At 33.8% G+C, this 15,692-nt stretch overlaps 2 protein-coding genes across 4 annotated transcripts in view; one reads left to right on the top strand and one right to left on the bottom strand.

Annotated features, from left to right (window-relative positions):
- LOC100259768 (choline/ethanolaminephosphotransferase 1) overlaps positions 1-8,969 on the top strand; it is a 104,344-nt gene extending 95,375 nt beyond the window's left edge. For all 3 annotated transcript variants that reach the window (XM_059737720.1, XM_002269228.5, XM_059737697.1), the window contains 12 exons: positions 1,838-1,932; positions 2,058-2,126; positions 3,492-3,561; positions 4,119-4,182; positions 4,263-4,303; positions 4,393-4,477; positions 5,971-6,033; positions 7,036-7,094; positions 7,203-7,255; positions 7,829-7,901; positions 8,466-8,498; positions 8,606-8,969. In XM_059737720.1, coding sequence (XP_059593703.1) covers positions 1,838-1,932; positions 2,058-2,126; positions 3,492-3,561; positions 4,119-4,182; positions 4,263-4,303; positions 4,393-4,477; positions 5,971-6,033; positions 7,036-7,094; positions 7,203-7,255; positions 7,829-7,901; positions 8,466-8,487 — 694 coding nt within the window. In that variant the 3' untranslated portion in view covers positions 8,488-8,498; positions 8,606-8,969. The remainder of the gene's footprint in view (positions 1-1,837; positions 1,933-2,057; positions 2,127-3,491; positions 3,562-4,118; positions 4,183-4,262; positions 4,304-4,392; positions 4,478-5,970; positions 6,034-7,035; positions 7,095-7,202; positions 7,256-7,828; positions 7,902-8,465; positions 8,499-8,605) is intronic.
- Positions 8,970-9,483: 514 nt separating this feature from the next.
- LOC100253004 (large ribosomal RNA subunit accumulation protein YCED homolog 2, chloroplastic) lies at positions 9,484-11,195 on the bottom strand. The gene is made up of 7 exons (XM_010655944.3): positions 10,998-11,195; positions 10,723-10,905; positions 10,429-10,518; positions 10,157-10,240; positions 9,993-10,073; positions 9,854-9,899; positions 9,484-9,771 (listed from the first exon to the last, which is right to left on the bottom strand). Exons 1-7 carry the CDS (start codon positions 11,142-11,144, stop codon positions 9,695-9,697), a joined length of 708 nt encoding a protein of 235 aa, XP_010654246.1. The 5' UTR covers positions 11,145-11,195; the 3' UTR covers positions 9,484-9,694.
- Between the last annotated feature and the right edge of the window lie 4,497 nt (positions 11,196-15,692).

Genomic DNA, 15,692 nt, shown 5'->3' with positions numbered 1-15,692 from the left:
TTAAAGAGAAAAAAAATAGGGGAATTGTTGCCCTTTCAAATAAAAAGGAAAAGAAGAAAAAAAATAGAGTATTGTTAATATATATAATAACAGAGGAACCTTCCGTGGTCAAGCTCTTAGGACTCTCCATGTGGACCAAAACCTCGGGGTGAAGCCCTTAGGACTCTCCATGGGGACCCAAACCTTGAGGTGCTGCAACAACCAACATCGGGTAAGCTCTTAGGACTCTCCATGGGGACCCAAATCTTGGGGTGTTGATTGATTCACAACAACCAACACCGGGTAAATTCAAGGTATCATCAGTGGTGGGATTCGAACCTAGGACCACATGCCATTTAATGGGACCACACTTCCTAGTGTTTGCCCTGACCAATTGGGCTACCCTAGTGGGTGGCTAATTCAATATATAATCATTATCTTATTCTTGATAGATAAGAAAATACCAATAGAATTGGCGGATGAAGAAGAAGAATGAATGAATATTAAAATTGATAGGGTGGATAATATACCAATTGAATATAATTATATTGCTTGGAGGATCCCACTAGTGGTAGAGACAATAATGTTGAAAATTATTTGATGAAACTATAAGAAAGAGCTAAATTTTAGAAGAGAGAAAAAGTAACTAAATTAGAAATTGTTAACAATGATAAATAATTAATTTTATCATTATGCAGTTTATGCCTTGTGATTTTTTAAATATTTTTCTTATTGTTTGAAAATTCTTTTTTATTATTTATTTTTTTAAGTTGAGGCTTACGCCTTGTTCTGCCTCAAGGTTTACGCATAGCCTCATTTGGGCAAAATGCCTTAAGCCTTAGCCTTTTAAGACTCCAGATGTTATATTGTGTATGGTCAAAATGTGTTGCTTACACTTTCCTTGGATTCATTGCATGGTGCATAGATAAATATTAGTATCATAAGAGAGTCATTCCTGTGCTAAGTAGAACTTGAATTCCCAGTCAGGTACATGTATTTTTTCCATGCAACTATCCTCTATTAAGTCTCAACTCACAAGCTCACCTATCTTTTCTTGAAGTCTGGACTTGACTTTAATCCGACTCTAGGTGGAGTTGAATGACAGAAAAGGATTTGTGTAGAAGGCTTCCATTAGTTAGAGTTTAAGGCTTGTTGTGCCCAGTTTATCCATCTATTTATTTGACCAACCAAAGTAGTAGTCATGGATATTGTTTAGATGGTCCACTGATAAGTACATATCCTTGCCATATTTTATACAAGATCTGTTTTGGTTTCAATTTTGCATCACATTGGGTTGAACATTGGAATATGGTGCACAATGGTTTCAGGGGCAACTGGAAAATATACCTTTTGGGCCCCATACCTGACAATTCAATAACATCATATAGATAAAAATGTAGCTCTTACATTTCCAATGATACATATATTTTACCTTTTTTTCCCTCTCTGGTAGATACTGGTCCCTGGTTTTTCTTTAATGTTTGGAGCAAGTGGTTGTGGTATGAAGAATAGAATTGCAGCATGTGCAATTTTCTCTCTTATTATCATGTGATTAGGATGCAATTTTTTATTTCAACAATTGCTAATAGACCTATGGAGGGAACTTTAAATTCTTAAAAGCTATATATAATTCTGTGATTTGCATATGTGAGAGAACAATATTGTATTATTTTTCATGCTTCTGTGATGAATTTTCTTTTTTGTCTGTATAGTATATGTGAAATCAAATTTGTAGGATTGCTGGTTATATTTTCTCTGGCATGCTCTTCTTGTTAAAGTTCTTGGCTTAATCTCCCATGTGATTAATAACTGAAAGGCTTTTAGCAAAATTTATTGATATTTGCTTTCCTTGGTCCAGCTTTTTCACCAATACCCTTATTCTTCCAGCAATAAATGGACCTACAGAGGGGCTCATGCTGATATACTTTTGCCATTTTTTTACAGCTATAGTTGGTATGTGTCTGCACCCTGAAGTACTAGTCTTCTTTCATTTATATCAATATGCATGCTGAAACTTTTGAAATCCCACACATGATTACTTTTTCCTTTTTGACGGTAACATGAGTCCTCCTTTTCAGGTGCTCAATGGTGGGTTCAAGAATTTGGAAAGTCTATGCCCTTTTTAAGTTGGCTGCCATTTGTATATGGTAATACAATCAATCACATAGTAAATTATTTAAATTGATTATATATGTTACTGAAGTAATTAGTCCAATTTTTTTCTCAAAACTTCCTAGCAAGGATAAGGTCCATGATCAATTCTGTGCAAATTTTTTAATTTGGGGTTTCTTAGGTTTACCTTTAAGTCCCGCATTTGATTGATTATGTTCCTAAAACTTGAATTGTTTCATTTTACTCTTTTTCCACATACTATTTCTGAAACTCCAGAGTGATTTTAGAAAACCATGGAATATTTAAACTTTAAAAATTTCTTTGTGGGTTTCTGTCTGCGTGTTGAGCATGTTGTTTAGATCTTTCTGTGGAGGTAATTGGCAAGATTTCTATACAACCTGATCTTATATCTAAAAACTGCTTTCTATCTGAGAGTTTTCTGTTATCGAATATTATAGTGGTTTAAGGATATTTTGTCATTTTAAACATTTTTTCAAGTTTATGTGAACTCCATTGGATATCCTGTGGGATCTCTTTACATTTTGTTCTTTTCTTTGTGGTGGTATTTACATATCATGTTTCTGGTGTTTTCTCTCTTGTACCTTCTAGGAATAATGTGCATGAGATTGCATTGGCTTGGCATGTCCTACCTTATGGTTGATGAATTTGACTCAATGCATACAGGGTTTAAACATTTCTCATATTCATTGTTGTTTATTTTTGCATGCTTGGCATTCTATGTACACAATGATATTAATTTTTGGTGTGTTTTTATTGTTGGTAGCGCTTCTACACTCTTCTTTGTTATTTTCTACTATTTCTTTGGGAATTATGTGCTTCTGATTTGGCTTTCACCTAGTTTCCAGGAGTTACCCTTTTAAATTGGTTTATTGTGTCTTTTAAAAAAATGGAATGTCATGTCCTCTTTGTGGTGGAAGCTCTGTAAAAAGCTATTACTAGACCCTTTTTATATAGGAGATAAGTCCTTTATATCAGGGGAAGGGCCAAGATTTTCCCTTCTTCCCTATCACTTTTTCTCTCTCTGGGGTGGGAGGAGGGTCTTGGAATGGGGTGGGTTTGTTTCATGGTTCTACTTCCTGCATATGTTCACCTGCCTTTTTTATTTTTTTATTTTTCTTGATTATCAATTTTTTAACTTTTCTTCTAATTTTTTTTTATCTTCTCTCTCTCTCTCTCTTACTTGAGCTTTTCTTTCCCTAGGCAGTTCTTTCATAAAATGCACTCATTTTTCAATTCTGTACTTGTTATTCTGGTAGTTGAGTTTCTTTCTCTGCTCTTTCCCTGGCCAGATCTTTCTTAGGATATATTTATGTTTCAGTTCTGTACTGTTTGTTCTGATAGTTAAGTTCTTTCTCTGTTCTTTGCCTCCCTTGCTACAGAAATCCCAACATACAGAGTTGTGTTGTTTATAATGATTGCTTTTGGTGTGATACCAACAGTCTCATTCAAGTAAGTGATTTTATATACTCAAAATGGTTATACCTTATTTATCCACTTGTTTCTACATGCTGTAAAATTTACATGCAGTCTTTTTCCAACTTCTGTTACATGTACTGTAACTCTTTCTGTACCTGTGTATTTATAATTACTGGAAGATTGGCATGATTCCGTATAAAACTTGTAAATTAGTTACTTTTTTCTTTATGGGCTCAGGTAGAATGAAGTTGTAGAATATAGTTTAGATTGCTGGCTTTCTATTGTCTGCATAAAGCAACAGTAGAATCTATTGCTGCTACTGTCATTGTCCCTAAAATATTGTTCTTGGATATGGTCTTGAACACATTTCTAGAGGGTTCATTATTCCCATTCTGTTAGCATAATGGCCTGGTATTGTAGCAACTAAGAGGGAATTTAAACATAATTTTGCATGTGTCAGGGTAGTTATTAATAAAGTAAATTTCTGATGACCCATTGTATATGTCAGAGTTCACATTCATAACTTAACCAATGCTTCAATAGAAGGTCAACTGGAACTTCCCCTTTATGCAGTGTTGTGATTTATGCAGTGTATACAATGTTTATAAGGTTGTTCAGGCAAGAAAAGGAAGCATGCTGCTGGCATTAGCTATGGTACTGCTGTAACCCATTTCATACTTGCCTCTTAATTCCTGGTTTACTTGATAGATATCTTGACACTGTTTCTTTTTCAGCTTTATCCTTTTGCTGTGCTCATGGGAGGAGTCCTGGCATGGTATGACTCAATCTATGCTGCTTGTTTTACATATGCTTAGCTTTTGAGGAGCATATTAGTCTTGATAGGGGAGTTTATTTCTTATGCAGGGATTACTTATCTCCATCTGATATAATGGGGAACTATCCACATTTGGTTATAGTGGGAACTGGACTTGCATTTGGATTCCTTGTGGTAAGATTTCTATGATTGTGCATAAAAGACACTGTTAAATTTCTATTACTATATCTTTTATTAGTTCCTTTACTCTTTTCAATTTTGTCTTGTGTTTTTTTTTCTCTTCTGCAATTTCCCTAACAGACTGTCATTATGAATATCCATGATTGGAACATGTTAAGATCAGTGGTTGCTAGAAATGAAGGGGGCAGTATAGATGGAGGAAAGTTATATACAAGGAAGGATGGGAGGTTGTTCCATGGGATGTAAAAACCAAATAGACAATGTAAGAGAAATATATTTAGCTTAAAAAATGTCAATACATTAATAAACTCAAAAAAGTCAAGGGGGAAGATGATCCCCAACAATTACAAGAGGGATGGTACTCCCTCCAATCGTGAGGTAATCAACCTCTTCATTTGCCTCTCTAGATCTCCAAGAGAAGGAGCAATCAGAATTCTATCACTATCATTTGGAGCCAATGCACATATCTCCAAGTTGCTCTTCTGCCCAGTCACCTACCGAAAAATTAGTGACCCCTAGATGAATGTCCTCTGTTAGACCCTCTAGTAAAATTAGGATCTTTCCCTCTATTACCAACCCAAACCTGGTAGCTTTGAGAGACCCGTACAGTTACCTGTAAGATGGCATGGATTTCTCTTTCTGATTAATTGAGAGTGTTTGATCTCTCACTATCTCTTATATTCATTCTAGTCAATTAACCATGTTATAACAATTGGGATTAAATGGATGTAACACCTAGAGACACCAACACCCAACACTTGTACTCAGTTTTCAGAGACTACATACTATATACTAAATAATAAAAGAGGACATATTGTTCACTATATTGATGGGTTAAGAGTGTTATTGTAATGATATTCTGGGCTGTCTCTATGAAACATGAAACCAAAGATGACATTGGACATTGGGCCCATGCATCCTAGCTTTGTGATTCACCTCATTAAAATCTTAATTGAGCATTGTGATTGGATTTAGACAATCAGATTAATTTACATTGTGTCATCATCCATGTAACTTGAGTGCTATAGAACTGGTTAAGCTGTCTTGTGCCAAGATGTTGATATTGGAGCCTATTCTTTTCTAAAGTCAAGCTCAATATGATTAGAATTTGATATCATGGAATTCAGCTTATGATTCATTTGTTGATAATACTAGATGCACCAGAAATATGCTTGAATGCCTGTAAAATCCTTTCCCTCTTTTCAAGTTTGCTATCTTAATCTTACTTGCAGTGGAGATATTTTATGTTTCTAATCCCCATCAGCATATTTTTCTTGCTTTCCTCATGGTATCAATGCTTTGTCACAATCATATTCTCTTTCAGGCTTGAGAATGGTGTTAAGTATACTTGTTTGTTACACCTCTAATTTGTTCTTGCTTGTTTTAAGTGGCTTCTTTTGCAATGAAAAATTTAATATCATTAGTGACAATAGACAATCACATTCAACGTTATCATATTGTGACTAGAAAGAAGCTTGTTTTGGCAGGGAAGGATGATTCTGGCACACTTGTGTGATGAACCCAAGGGCTTGAAAACTGGAATGTGCATGGTATGTTGTATTCTAACCAGACAATTATTGAGTTATCTGCCACTGTGGTCTCTCTCTTTTCCCCTCCCTCTGGCCCCCACACGCGCCCCCCCCCTTTCCCCCTTCCTTTTCTCTCTTATGTGTGTGTGTGTATACAAGTTGTGAGTTAGACCATATATGACACCTCTCTTTTTACTAGAGCTGGGAGGTTTGAAAATTAATTAAGCTTTGATTATGTTAGAAAGTTGCAGCCCAAATCTGTTGTTTCATTGTTCACTTATGTCATAGTTTAACTCTAGATCAGCTTCACCTTTTGAACTTAATGGCATCGCAGTGGAGAGGTAATCATTAGTTTGGTTCTACTAAGACCTCCATGGAACTTTAGTGGTTAGTTGTATTCCGAACCCTGGGAAGAGTTTTCTGATGTTTGCTCAAATATTTGAAGGTTTGAAAAATAATGGGAGGATTGGTTAGCTATCTTCAACCCAACTGGTTGGGTTCAGCCTGTACCTGCTTTGACCTGTTACTAGATAGGTCTCTGCTCATTCATGTTTCCTTCTTGTAGGCTGTCAGATTTTTTCCACATCTACTTTTTGATAATACCCAGGTTTCATTTGTAAACAGTAAAAGGGAATTTAACCATGCTGTGGCTCTGGGGTGTACTTATATTGTGTCATTAGATTAGATGGATTTGCATTGTGTGTCCCACCTACATCCTGGAAGTTGGCATATGAAATATAAAGGAGGCCAATTCCCATCATTTCAAAATAAAATGTGGAACTGTTATGAAGTAAATTTTGTCTTCTTGTTGTGTAACCTCGATACTAATATTAGTTTTGCAATGCTGTCTTAGAAATACTTATACAAAATAACAAAAAGGAACTAAACAGAAATTTCATCTTTCTGGTAAATGGTTAGTCAGGGTAATAATTTTTTAATTTTTCAGTGATAAAAATAAGAGAGGTTGGGCTAGTTTGTGATGAAGTACAGAATTCTAACATCTATATTTATTACTTTGGACAGTCACTGTTGTATCTCCCTTTTGCCATTGCAAATGCACTCACGGCTAGACTGAATGATGGGTATGTGGTAATTTGATATCAGAGAGATTTAACTTAATGGACTTGTGACCATTCTTGACATTAATGATACTTTTCCATTCATGAATTCCTTCTCATCTTTTATGGCAGAGTTCCTTTGGTTGATGAGAGTTTGGTACTTCTTGGTTATTGTGTCTTTACAGGTATGACTTTCACTCTTTGTTCATTCACATTATCACGAATTTGTGGGAAATTCTACATTTCTTTTAGAATGTTCCTGGTTGCATGGAATCGGGGTTTTTAAATTCAAACTGGAGTCCCCAATTTTAGATCCAGTCTTGGTTGCTTCATGTATCATGGGTTTAGCATCAAATTGAAAATTTATTGCTTTCATAATCAGAAAATTAATTCCTAAGTGAGAGCAAGACTTTTATATTTCACTTATTTGTCTGTGGAATGCCAAATAATCCAATTCTTTGCAATGAAAGGCAGCCATAGGGTATCTCCCAAAATGTCAATTCTTGATCATCTACTTGTAAGCTCGTGTCATCCAACTTCATTCTCAAATGGAAAAGAATTTGAAATTATTGTTTGCATTCACTGTTGCCATAGTTTTCTAATGAGGTGTTCTGACTAATTTAAACTTTGAAGTTAACCTATATTAATTTGTGTTTACTTTTCCAATTTCTAGGTCTCAAATTAAATATACAATTATTTATGATATTCTGTTGTTATTTCTTGTTTTGTTCCTGACAATTTTCTTCTGCTTAACTTAGTGGGACTCTATTTGCACTTCGCAACATCAGTTGTACATGAAATCACATCAGCCCTGGGAATCTATTGCTTCAGGTGAGAAAATATGGTGCTTGATTCATTAAGTATGTTGGTTAAGATTTCAAGGAGTAGTCATTTGTTTGTCTGGCTGGCTGATCAAACCTGCCTGGTTTTGTTTAAGTTGGGCCCTGCAGATTTCTTGTCTGAAGCCTAGGTTTGAATGGCAGCTTGTTTGATTTCTATCTGATTTTGGCTTTTTGCCATAGTAATAGATATGAAATATTAGTACACATCATTGAATATGCAATATAGTTTAGTTTATGTGATTTGGAGAAACCGGTTGGGTTTGTTTCCAAATGTAAATAAAATGTTTTTCTGACATGTTTTGTCCAAATGTTGGTTTTTTTGAGTTGGCCCCTGGTCACACATAATGCTGTACTACTTATGTTTGACGTACTCCCCCACTTTACCAAAATATCTATAAGACTGGATCATGTACTGTTTGGGTTTTGCTGAAACTCTGAAAATAAACCTGTCTGGACAAATTATCTGTCTTTGGTTTAAGCTTTCAGATTCTTCTCCCAGCTTCGTTCAAAGTATCGGTTCTTGCTTTCTGACAGCTCTCTTGTTAATTGGCAGGATAACTAGGAAAGAAGCTTGAGATTTGCTTCGGTATGTCCTTTCCGCGTTGTTCCATGCTTATTGACATTTTCTACTTCTTTTTTGAGCTTTCTGAATTTAGGATTTGTAATCAATGGTTTTTAATCATCCTTGTGCAGGAAATTTTGCAGCTGGAAAGTGAGGAGCAATGCAGCAAGGCCAAGGTTTCTTGGCTAATATTTTTGGTTTTAACATGGGTGGATTGTGTTGAAGGGGACTCCCACTGTTGCACTAAATTATTTGTTGTTTACACTTAGAAGAGTAGGCCATTTAAGTTTTGTAACATTTTAAAATCATGATTATTTGAAATTTCTTATGTAATAGATTTGCCCCTTTACTCTTTTAAGGTGGAGTGTTGGATGAGTTTAGGAGAGTTTGAATTTGAATTGAGCTGAGTCGATGTATACGCACATTTCTTGGAGTTGTTTTTGATGCTACTAGGCCCTCGTTTGAAATAATGGTGGCATGTATGGATTCAAAAGATGGGTTGGTATGACTATGTTGGGTAACTTCTTTTAAAAGCAGTTTTGAAAAATAGTTTTTGAAATTTGTGCTTTGATATTTTGCATTTTGTAAAACAAAAGTTCATTTGGGAATTTGAAATGGTTTTTTTTCCATTTATTTTTAATATTTTTAAATATATTTTAAAAATTAGTTTTATATCCATGCTTTATTTTTTATCATTTTACATGTCTATGTAATTATTTTGTAAAATAGTCCTTTCAGAACAATAGAAAACAACTATAATATAAAATTTTTCACATTGAATATTATTTAAAAATCATTTTATAATTTATTAAATAAAATTTCATTCTTTAATAGTAATATTTATGATTAAAATATTTAAAATTTGTAAATAAAAATTATATTGTGGTGTTAAATATATAAAAGCATTTTTGTATACAAAAAAAAAAAAGATATTTAATGATATTATTACAGATTAATATTATTTGATGTTGCATAATTCACTAGGCTGGTAATATATAGAAGCTCAAAATAGACCCAAAAGGTGAAAATATATTTATATTTTTACATCAACAAAGCATTTAGAGTATAGCATAGAATATCACCTTTAGATTTGACCATTTCTATAAAATGAAACACTATTCCTTGTATCATTTCTCTAAATATGTACCCAACTGGATTGAATTTGGAAGATGAGGACGAAAATGCATGCCTAGATTGAAGCTCAAAATATTCATTTCTAGTCACAAATTTGCATTCCTGAGCTCCAGGAGCCTAGACCATCTCATATCAATGGAAGCAGCATTCTTGGCACCTATATCTGCAAAATCAAACTCCTCGGTTAACTTCACAGCCTATGCCAATGACCAGTACTGAAACTGTGGAAAGCCCAAAGCCCTTACATTGCAGTGTTGGTTCTGATTTTTCACACGTCTCCGAGCAAGTGTCCTGGAAAATGCACAAGTGCCTTGAGTACCCAACTAGTTTGGTGTCTGAAAATGGATTATATATATATCTACATGTTTAGCAAGATGTTCATACTTTTACTGAGGTGGTGAGGCGAATGGTGTCTTGTATCAGTGAATCCAGGTTAGCTTCGCATCCGGGTTTCACATAGATCACCTGCAAAACGTCACCCCTAGTGTTAAATTCTCGTCTTATGTGAGATATAGCTGTATAGAATGAGAGAGTGTTCAGAGACTTAATGATGGATCATCGCCCCCAATTTCAGCTAGTCCACAGTTTTCTCTGCTTGTGGGCAGAACCCACACAGTAAAGTTTGTGTCAACCTGATAAATGGAAGCAGATTGCATGTCAGAGAAACCGAAAATTAAGCAATGACAGTGATCTAAGTACTTTTTGACATGATGAATGACATTGTTTAGCTTTCTCAGTGTGTTGATGCGTATCCTTACCAATTTTCTCTTGTACATTTACCATGACAAGATCTTTAACAAAAGCTTAGATCCAGGAATACCTCTTTGCAATATGGGGAGGAGCAATTGCTGCATTTTCTGGTGAAAGATGTGATGATCCTGCCGTCCACAGAAAAGCCGAAGCTCGCATGCTGTATACATATACAAAAGGGCATATCTGTTTGTTGATCTTGAGAAAAACGGAATGGAAAAGGAGGACCCAAGAGTTGATCCCAGGTCATTTGATTACATCAATTAACTCCCATAGATGGTCCAGACCTTCAGAAATGAAGACAAAGTACATATATATACACATGAACATGAATGAACAAATGAGGAACGGGGAAGATGATGACCTTGTGAATGCAGAGGCTTATAGAGACCTCAGCATCCTTTTCTTCATCTTCTTCAACCAAATCTTCCAACTGCAGCTCCCGGAAGGAGAAGACGTAGTCAGAATTCCATTTGCCATGCCATCTCCCGTCTGATGTTGAGATTGTTATCAGACGCTTGGGGCTCCTGCTGCTCTTTTTGGCAATCTTTTTGGTTCGGAGGCAATGGACCATATTAGTGAACACTATAACCCAACAGCAAAAACTACTTGCAATCTTGATATTTATAATCACATTACCAGTGAGAAACCATTTGCCTTCTTCGAAGAAGCTCTGATGTTGAGGAAGCTGCTAGGGGGCTTAGCCGTTGGTGCTGCTTGGTATGTAGTGTGAAGTGGGTTGATGTTTCTCAATGATATCAAGTCCCCAGCTTTTGCTCTTGCCATCTCTCCCAGAGCAAAAAGGAAACCGCAGCTGAATTGGGATATTTCTATCCATATTCAAACCTTACCTTCAAATTATGGTTGGTGGCCACTCTTCCAACACTTGGGATTTTAGTTTTTTTTTTGTCAAATTTCTATTTTTCAATTTATTTTCCATCTTTCCCTTTTTAGGCCCAGACTCTACAGTACTTGGGTTGGGTTATAAGCTTGTAGCTGGCCTGATTCATCCAATTAGCTTTGTTTGGTTGTGTCCTTTCATTCTTCAGCTTTATGTGCTATTATTATCATTAAGAACTCGATCAATAATAGATTTTGATGATCTTTTCGCCATTAAAAATTGATTTAGTGAATTCGGAATTAGATAACCTTTTTATTAATGAATTTTATTCTAATTTTAGTCGGTTTTATCTTTTAACTTACAATTAAATTTTCTCAACTTTCATTTATAATTTTTCACTATCTCATTTTTTTTCATCATCATGTCAATTCTCACCATTTTTCCCCTTGATTGTCAACACATTCATCATCTTAATGGACAATATCTAAAGTCGTAATATTATCATAACTTTTGTTAAAACCATTTTTTTATTAGACAAAAGTTATTTTCGCATACTCAAATTATGTTATAAATTTGGTTTTGATACTAATAAAGAAAATATGTCAATTATCTATATAACCTTGTGCATTTATCAAAACATTTTTATGCACACACATTAACAAAGAACATAACTAATCTTCATAAATCTTGTCACAAAGGATCATAAGTTCGAGTAAGGATCATAGGAAAATATTAACTCCCTTATAATCTAATTCTAAAGTTGACTTAACATTTCATAATAGAGAGTCAACTACGGTCTAACCCCATGACATTACAATGAGATATGATAACTTGGGTTTGTTACCTACTATATGTAAGTTCCCCATAAATTAGTGTTTGTAATTTAAGGAGGTGAATACTATCAATCTCTCAATATTACGGTGGTGTTTGTTTTTTTTGTTTTTTGCTGAAAGCAATTTGTTTTAGAATTTAGCTTGTTTGTTTTTCTACTTTTTCATGACTTATTATAAACTTTTTACTAAATAGAAAAAACCAAAATATGTAACTTTTTCTAAATAGAAAAAATAACATATTGACTTTTCTTTACTTTTTAATACTTAATAGAAATAAAATACTATAAAAACAAACAACCTAATATTTAACACTATTAAGCATTAAGGTTCTATTTAGAATTAAGTAAAAAAACAAACACCACCTACATCTACAATCCTTGAGTTTGAGATGCCTTCATTTTGTGATCAACTACCATATTTTCGCTCCTAAAGAGCATATGTCAAATTTCAATTAAAGAATTATTATACTTGCCCTTGAAATTATTCAAGAGGATACATTGTCTCAAACTTATAAGGTATCATAGTGTTTTTATTAAGAATATCTGTTACCATTAGTCTCTGGACTAAATCCCAAAGAAATATATGACCACCTCAAAGTTACTATAACATTTTCAAAGGAAAATTTATCACCTTTATAAAATAAATTCTAACTATAAAGGAATTTTCTCAATAAATAATCAAATAATATAACAAGTAATATTTGAATGAAGTAACTCTAGCAACTTACTCAAATAATTTTAACAGTAAAATATTTTTTGGTAACTTACTCAAATAATTTTAATAGTAAAATATTTTTCTATGATAATAATAATAAAATTATCTAGCAACACTAAATTAACAATTATAATAATCAAAATACAACAACAAATATAAAAAAATCCTAACAAATATAACAAAAAAATTAACTACAATAATGATCTAAATGAAGTAGTCCACACAAGTAGAGAAAATCCTAGCAAATATAATGAAAATTAAGTATAAAATCCAATAAATAAAATATCTTAAAATAAAGCCAATAAATAAATTTGAATAACATATCAATCTATTTTTTAACAAGTTTCAAAAATTGTTTTTCCTACCAAGTTTGAAAAAATATATAAATTTGTTTTTTATTTTTTTGAAATTTGAGCGGGGCATATGCCTCCCTGGGCTCTTACTAGATCCACCCCGCTCTGACTCGATTTCAGACTTTTACAAGTGATTTGGAAATCCAATTGGGCTTAGGCTCTAAGCCAGCCTACAAGGGACCCAATCCCCTCCCAAAACTTAAGCTTTTGTTGGGCTTTTGGCCCGAATTGGCTTTTTAAATCAATAATAATAATAATTTTAAAATGATTTAAAAGGAATCAAAAACAAGTCAAGCTTCATTTTTAATATGTAATGCATTTAGAAACTAATCATGGATAGAATATTTTAGTTTCATTTTGATTCAGTTTGTAATTAATTGCGCTAGTTTTTAAGATTCCAAAATATTCTTAAAAATTAGTTGATTTATAAAAAAACATAAAATATTAAATCTTGCTTAATTTGGTTTCATTTAATTGAAGATTTATTTACTTATTAAGAAAAATATAGTTATATGCAAAGAATAAACAATACAATTAGGACTTATTCAGACATATTTTAGGTTTTTTTTTTTATTTTTTTGGTATGTTGGTTAGGTCTATTTTTAGGTCCCCAATCATTTTTAAAAATTACTAAATTCATTAATAAATTCAACGCATTAAATCTCATTGTATTTTAAAATCTATTTACCTAATGAAAAAAAATCATAAAATGTAAATACGCATGGAAGAAAACAACATATACTTATTTTGTTTTCGTTTTAGTCCAAGAATTTATAATACTTGCAAAAATTCATGCAATGTTTAATGCATTCAAAATATTCTTACAACCTCTCCAAGTCCAGCCATATTCAATTGCCACTTGTTACAAAAGATTACCTACTTGCTATTCCCAAGACAAACACTACTTGAGGTTTAGGTCTTTGTGCTAAAAAATTATTTTCTTTTCTCAGTTTGTTTTTGTAAAATGATCGACGAAAATGACAAAATAATTAAATCCATCAATAGATTGAACTGGAGGGGGACCCCAAACATCTGTATAAATTAAATCAAGAGGTCCATGACTCTCTAAACTAGATTTACCAAATGGTAAATGTTGACTCTTATTACATAAGCAAGAATGACACACGGAGTTTGAAGAACAAGAGGAAGAAAGAGAGACTGACTTAGATTGAATAAGATGATTTGGTATTTTTAAAGAAGGGTGACCAAGAAGCCCATGCCAAATTGCTTGAGAAGTTGGAGCAACAACCCCGGTAGAGAAGGCTACGACATGATTGTTATTTGCACTTTCAATAGTTGACCACTCATAGAGATAATGCAGTTTCTTTTCGCGGAGTAGAGGAGTCCCCGTAAACAAGTCCTTGACAACAAAATATAAAGGAAAAAAAAATTCAATAGAGGTTTTATTTGAACGACAAAATTTGGAAACTGAAATAAGATTTTGTTTAATTGAAGGGACAAAGAACATTGGATAAATTGAAAGAAGGAGAAAAGGAGACCAGACCATTGTGAGTGATTTTTAAACCAAAACCGTCACCGATATGGATGTCATTAGGGCTTTCATAGGGTTGATGCAAAGATAAATTGACCATATGAGGAGTAACGTGATGAAACATTCCCGAATCAACTATCCACGTGTTTTGAATGGGAAAAGAGACATCAACATGATTAGCAGATGGGTGTTGAGTGCGGAGGTGTGGAAAGAGTTTGAAGCATCGATTTGTAGCATGACCACGTTTATTGCAGATTTGACAGATGACTGGATTATTTGTAAGAGGAAAGACGTGAGGTTTGGAGTGTTTGCTTATGGATAAAGGAATTGGGAGTAAACTAAGTGCAAGAGATGAGAGATTAGGCTTGGAAGAGTGATAAGATGGCATGGAGTGTTTAGCCACATTTACAATTGGTGGTGAGGATTCAATATTTTGTTTTCATTATGAAGAAAGAAGGTTTCATGATCAATAATTTTATCAAACAATTCTTCAAATGGTATCATAGAATCTCCAGTGTGCATAGCTGTGATAAGCTTTTTGTAGGTAGGGCCGAGACCACGTGTTGTATAGATAAGAAGGTAGACATCACTTGGAGGGTTACCGAGAATAGTAAGCTCATTTGCAATTTGTTTAATAGAAACAAGAAAATTAGTGATAGAGAATAGTAATCATAGTGAGTTTATCTTTGAGATGAATCATGTGAGTGGTAGATCTTTGGCATAGAGACGAGATAGGCGACTCCATGTTTCATGACTAGATCTAATAGAAGACACCAAAAGGATAACAGTTTCACTTTAAAAGGCAAGGATTGCATGAAGGATAAGTTGATTTTGGCAACGCTATGAAAGATAAGTTGGATTCGAAATGATAGTGCCATTTTGGGTCAAGGTTGGAGCAGGACATGGTAATGAGCCGTCGAGATATCCGAGGAGATCCAGGTCAAAGAACAGTATGTTAAACTGTGCTTTCCATGAAAAATAAATATATTTTGTGAGTTTCAAAGGGGGTTGGGCAGCTGCATTGATAGTGATGAGGTTTTGAGACGAATTGAAAGATATGGTAGTAATAGAGGTTTCAAATGTCATTTTGGGAGAAAGAAA

This window comes from Vitis vinifera, chromosome 1, assembly GCF_030704535.1.
Source record: "Vitis vinifera cultivar Pinot Noir 40024 chromosome 1, ASM3070453v1".
Classification (NCBI taxonomy): domain Eukaryota; kingdom Viridiplantae; phylum Streptophyta; class Magnoliopsida; order Vitales; family Vitaceae; genus Vitis; species Vitis vinifera.
The sequence above is the reverse complement of the archived record's forward strand: the minus strand, read 5'-3'. Positions and strand labels throughout refer to the sequence as shown.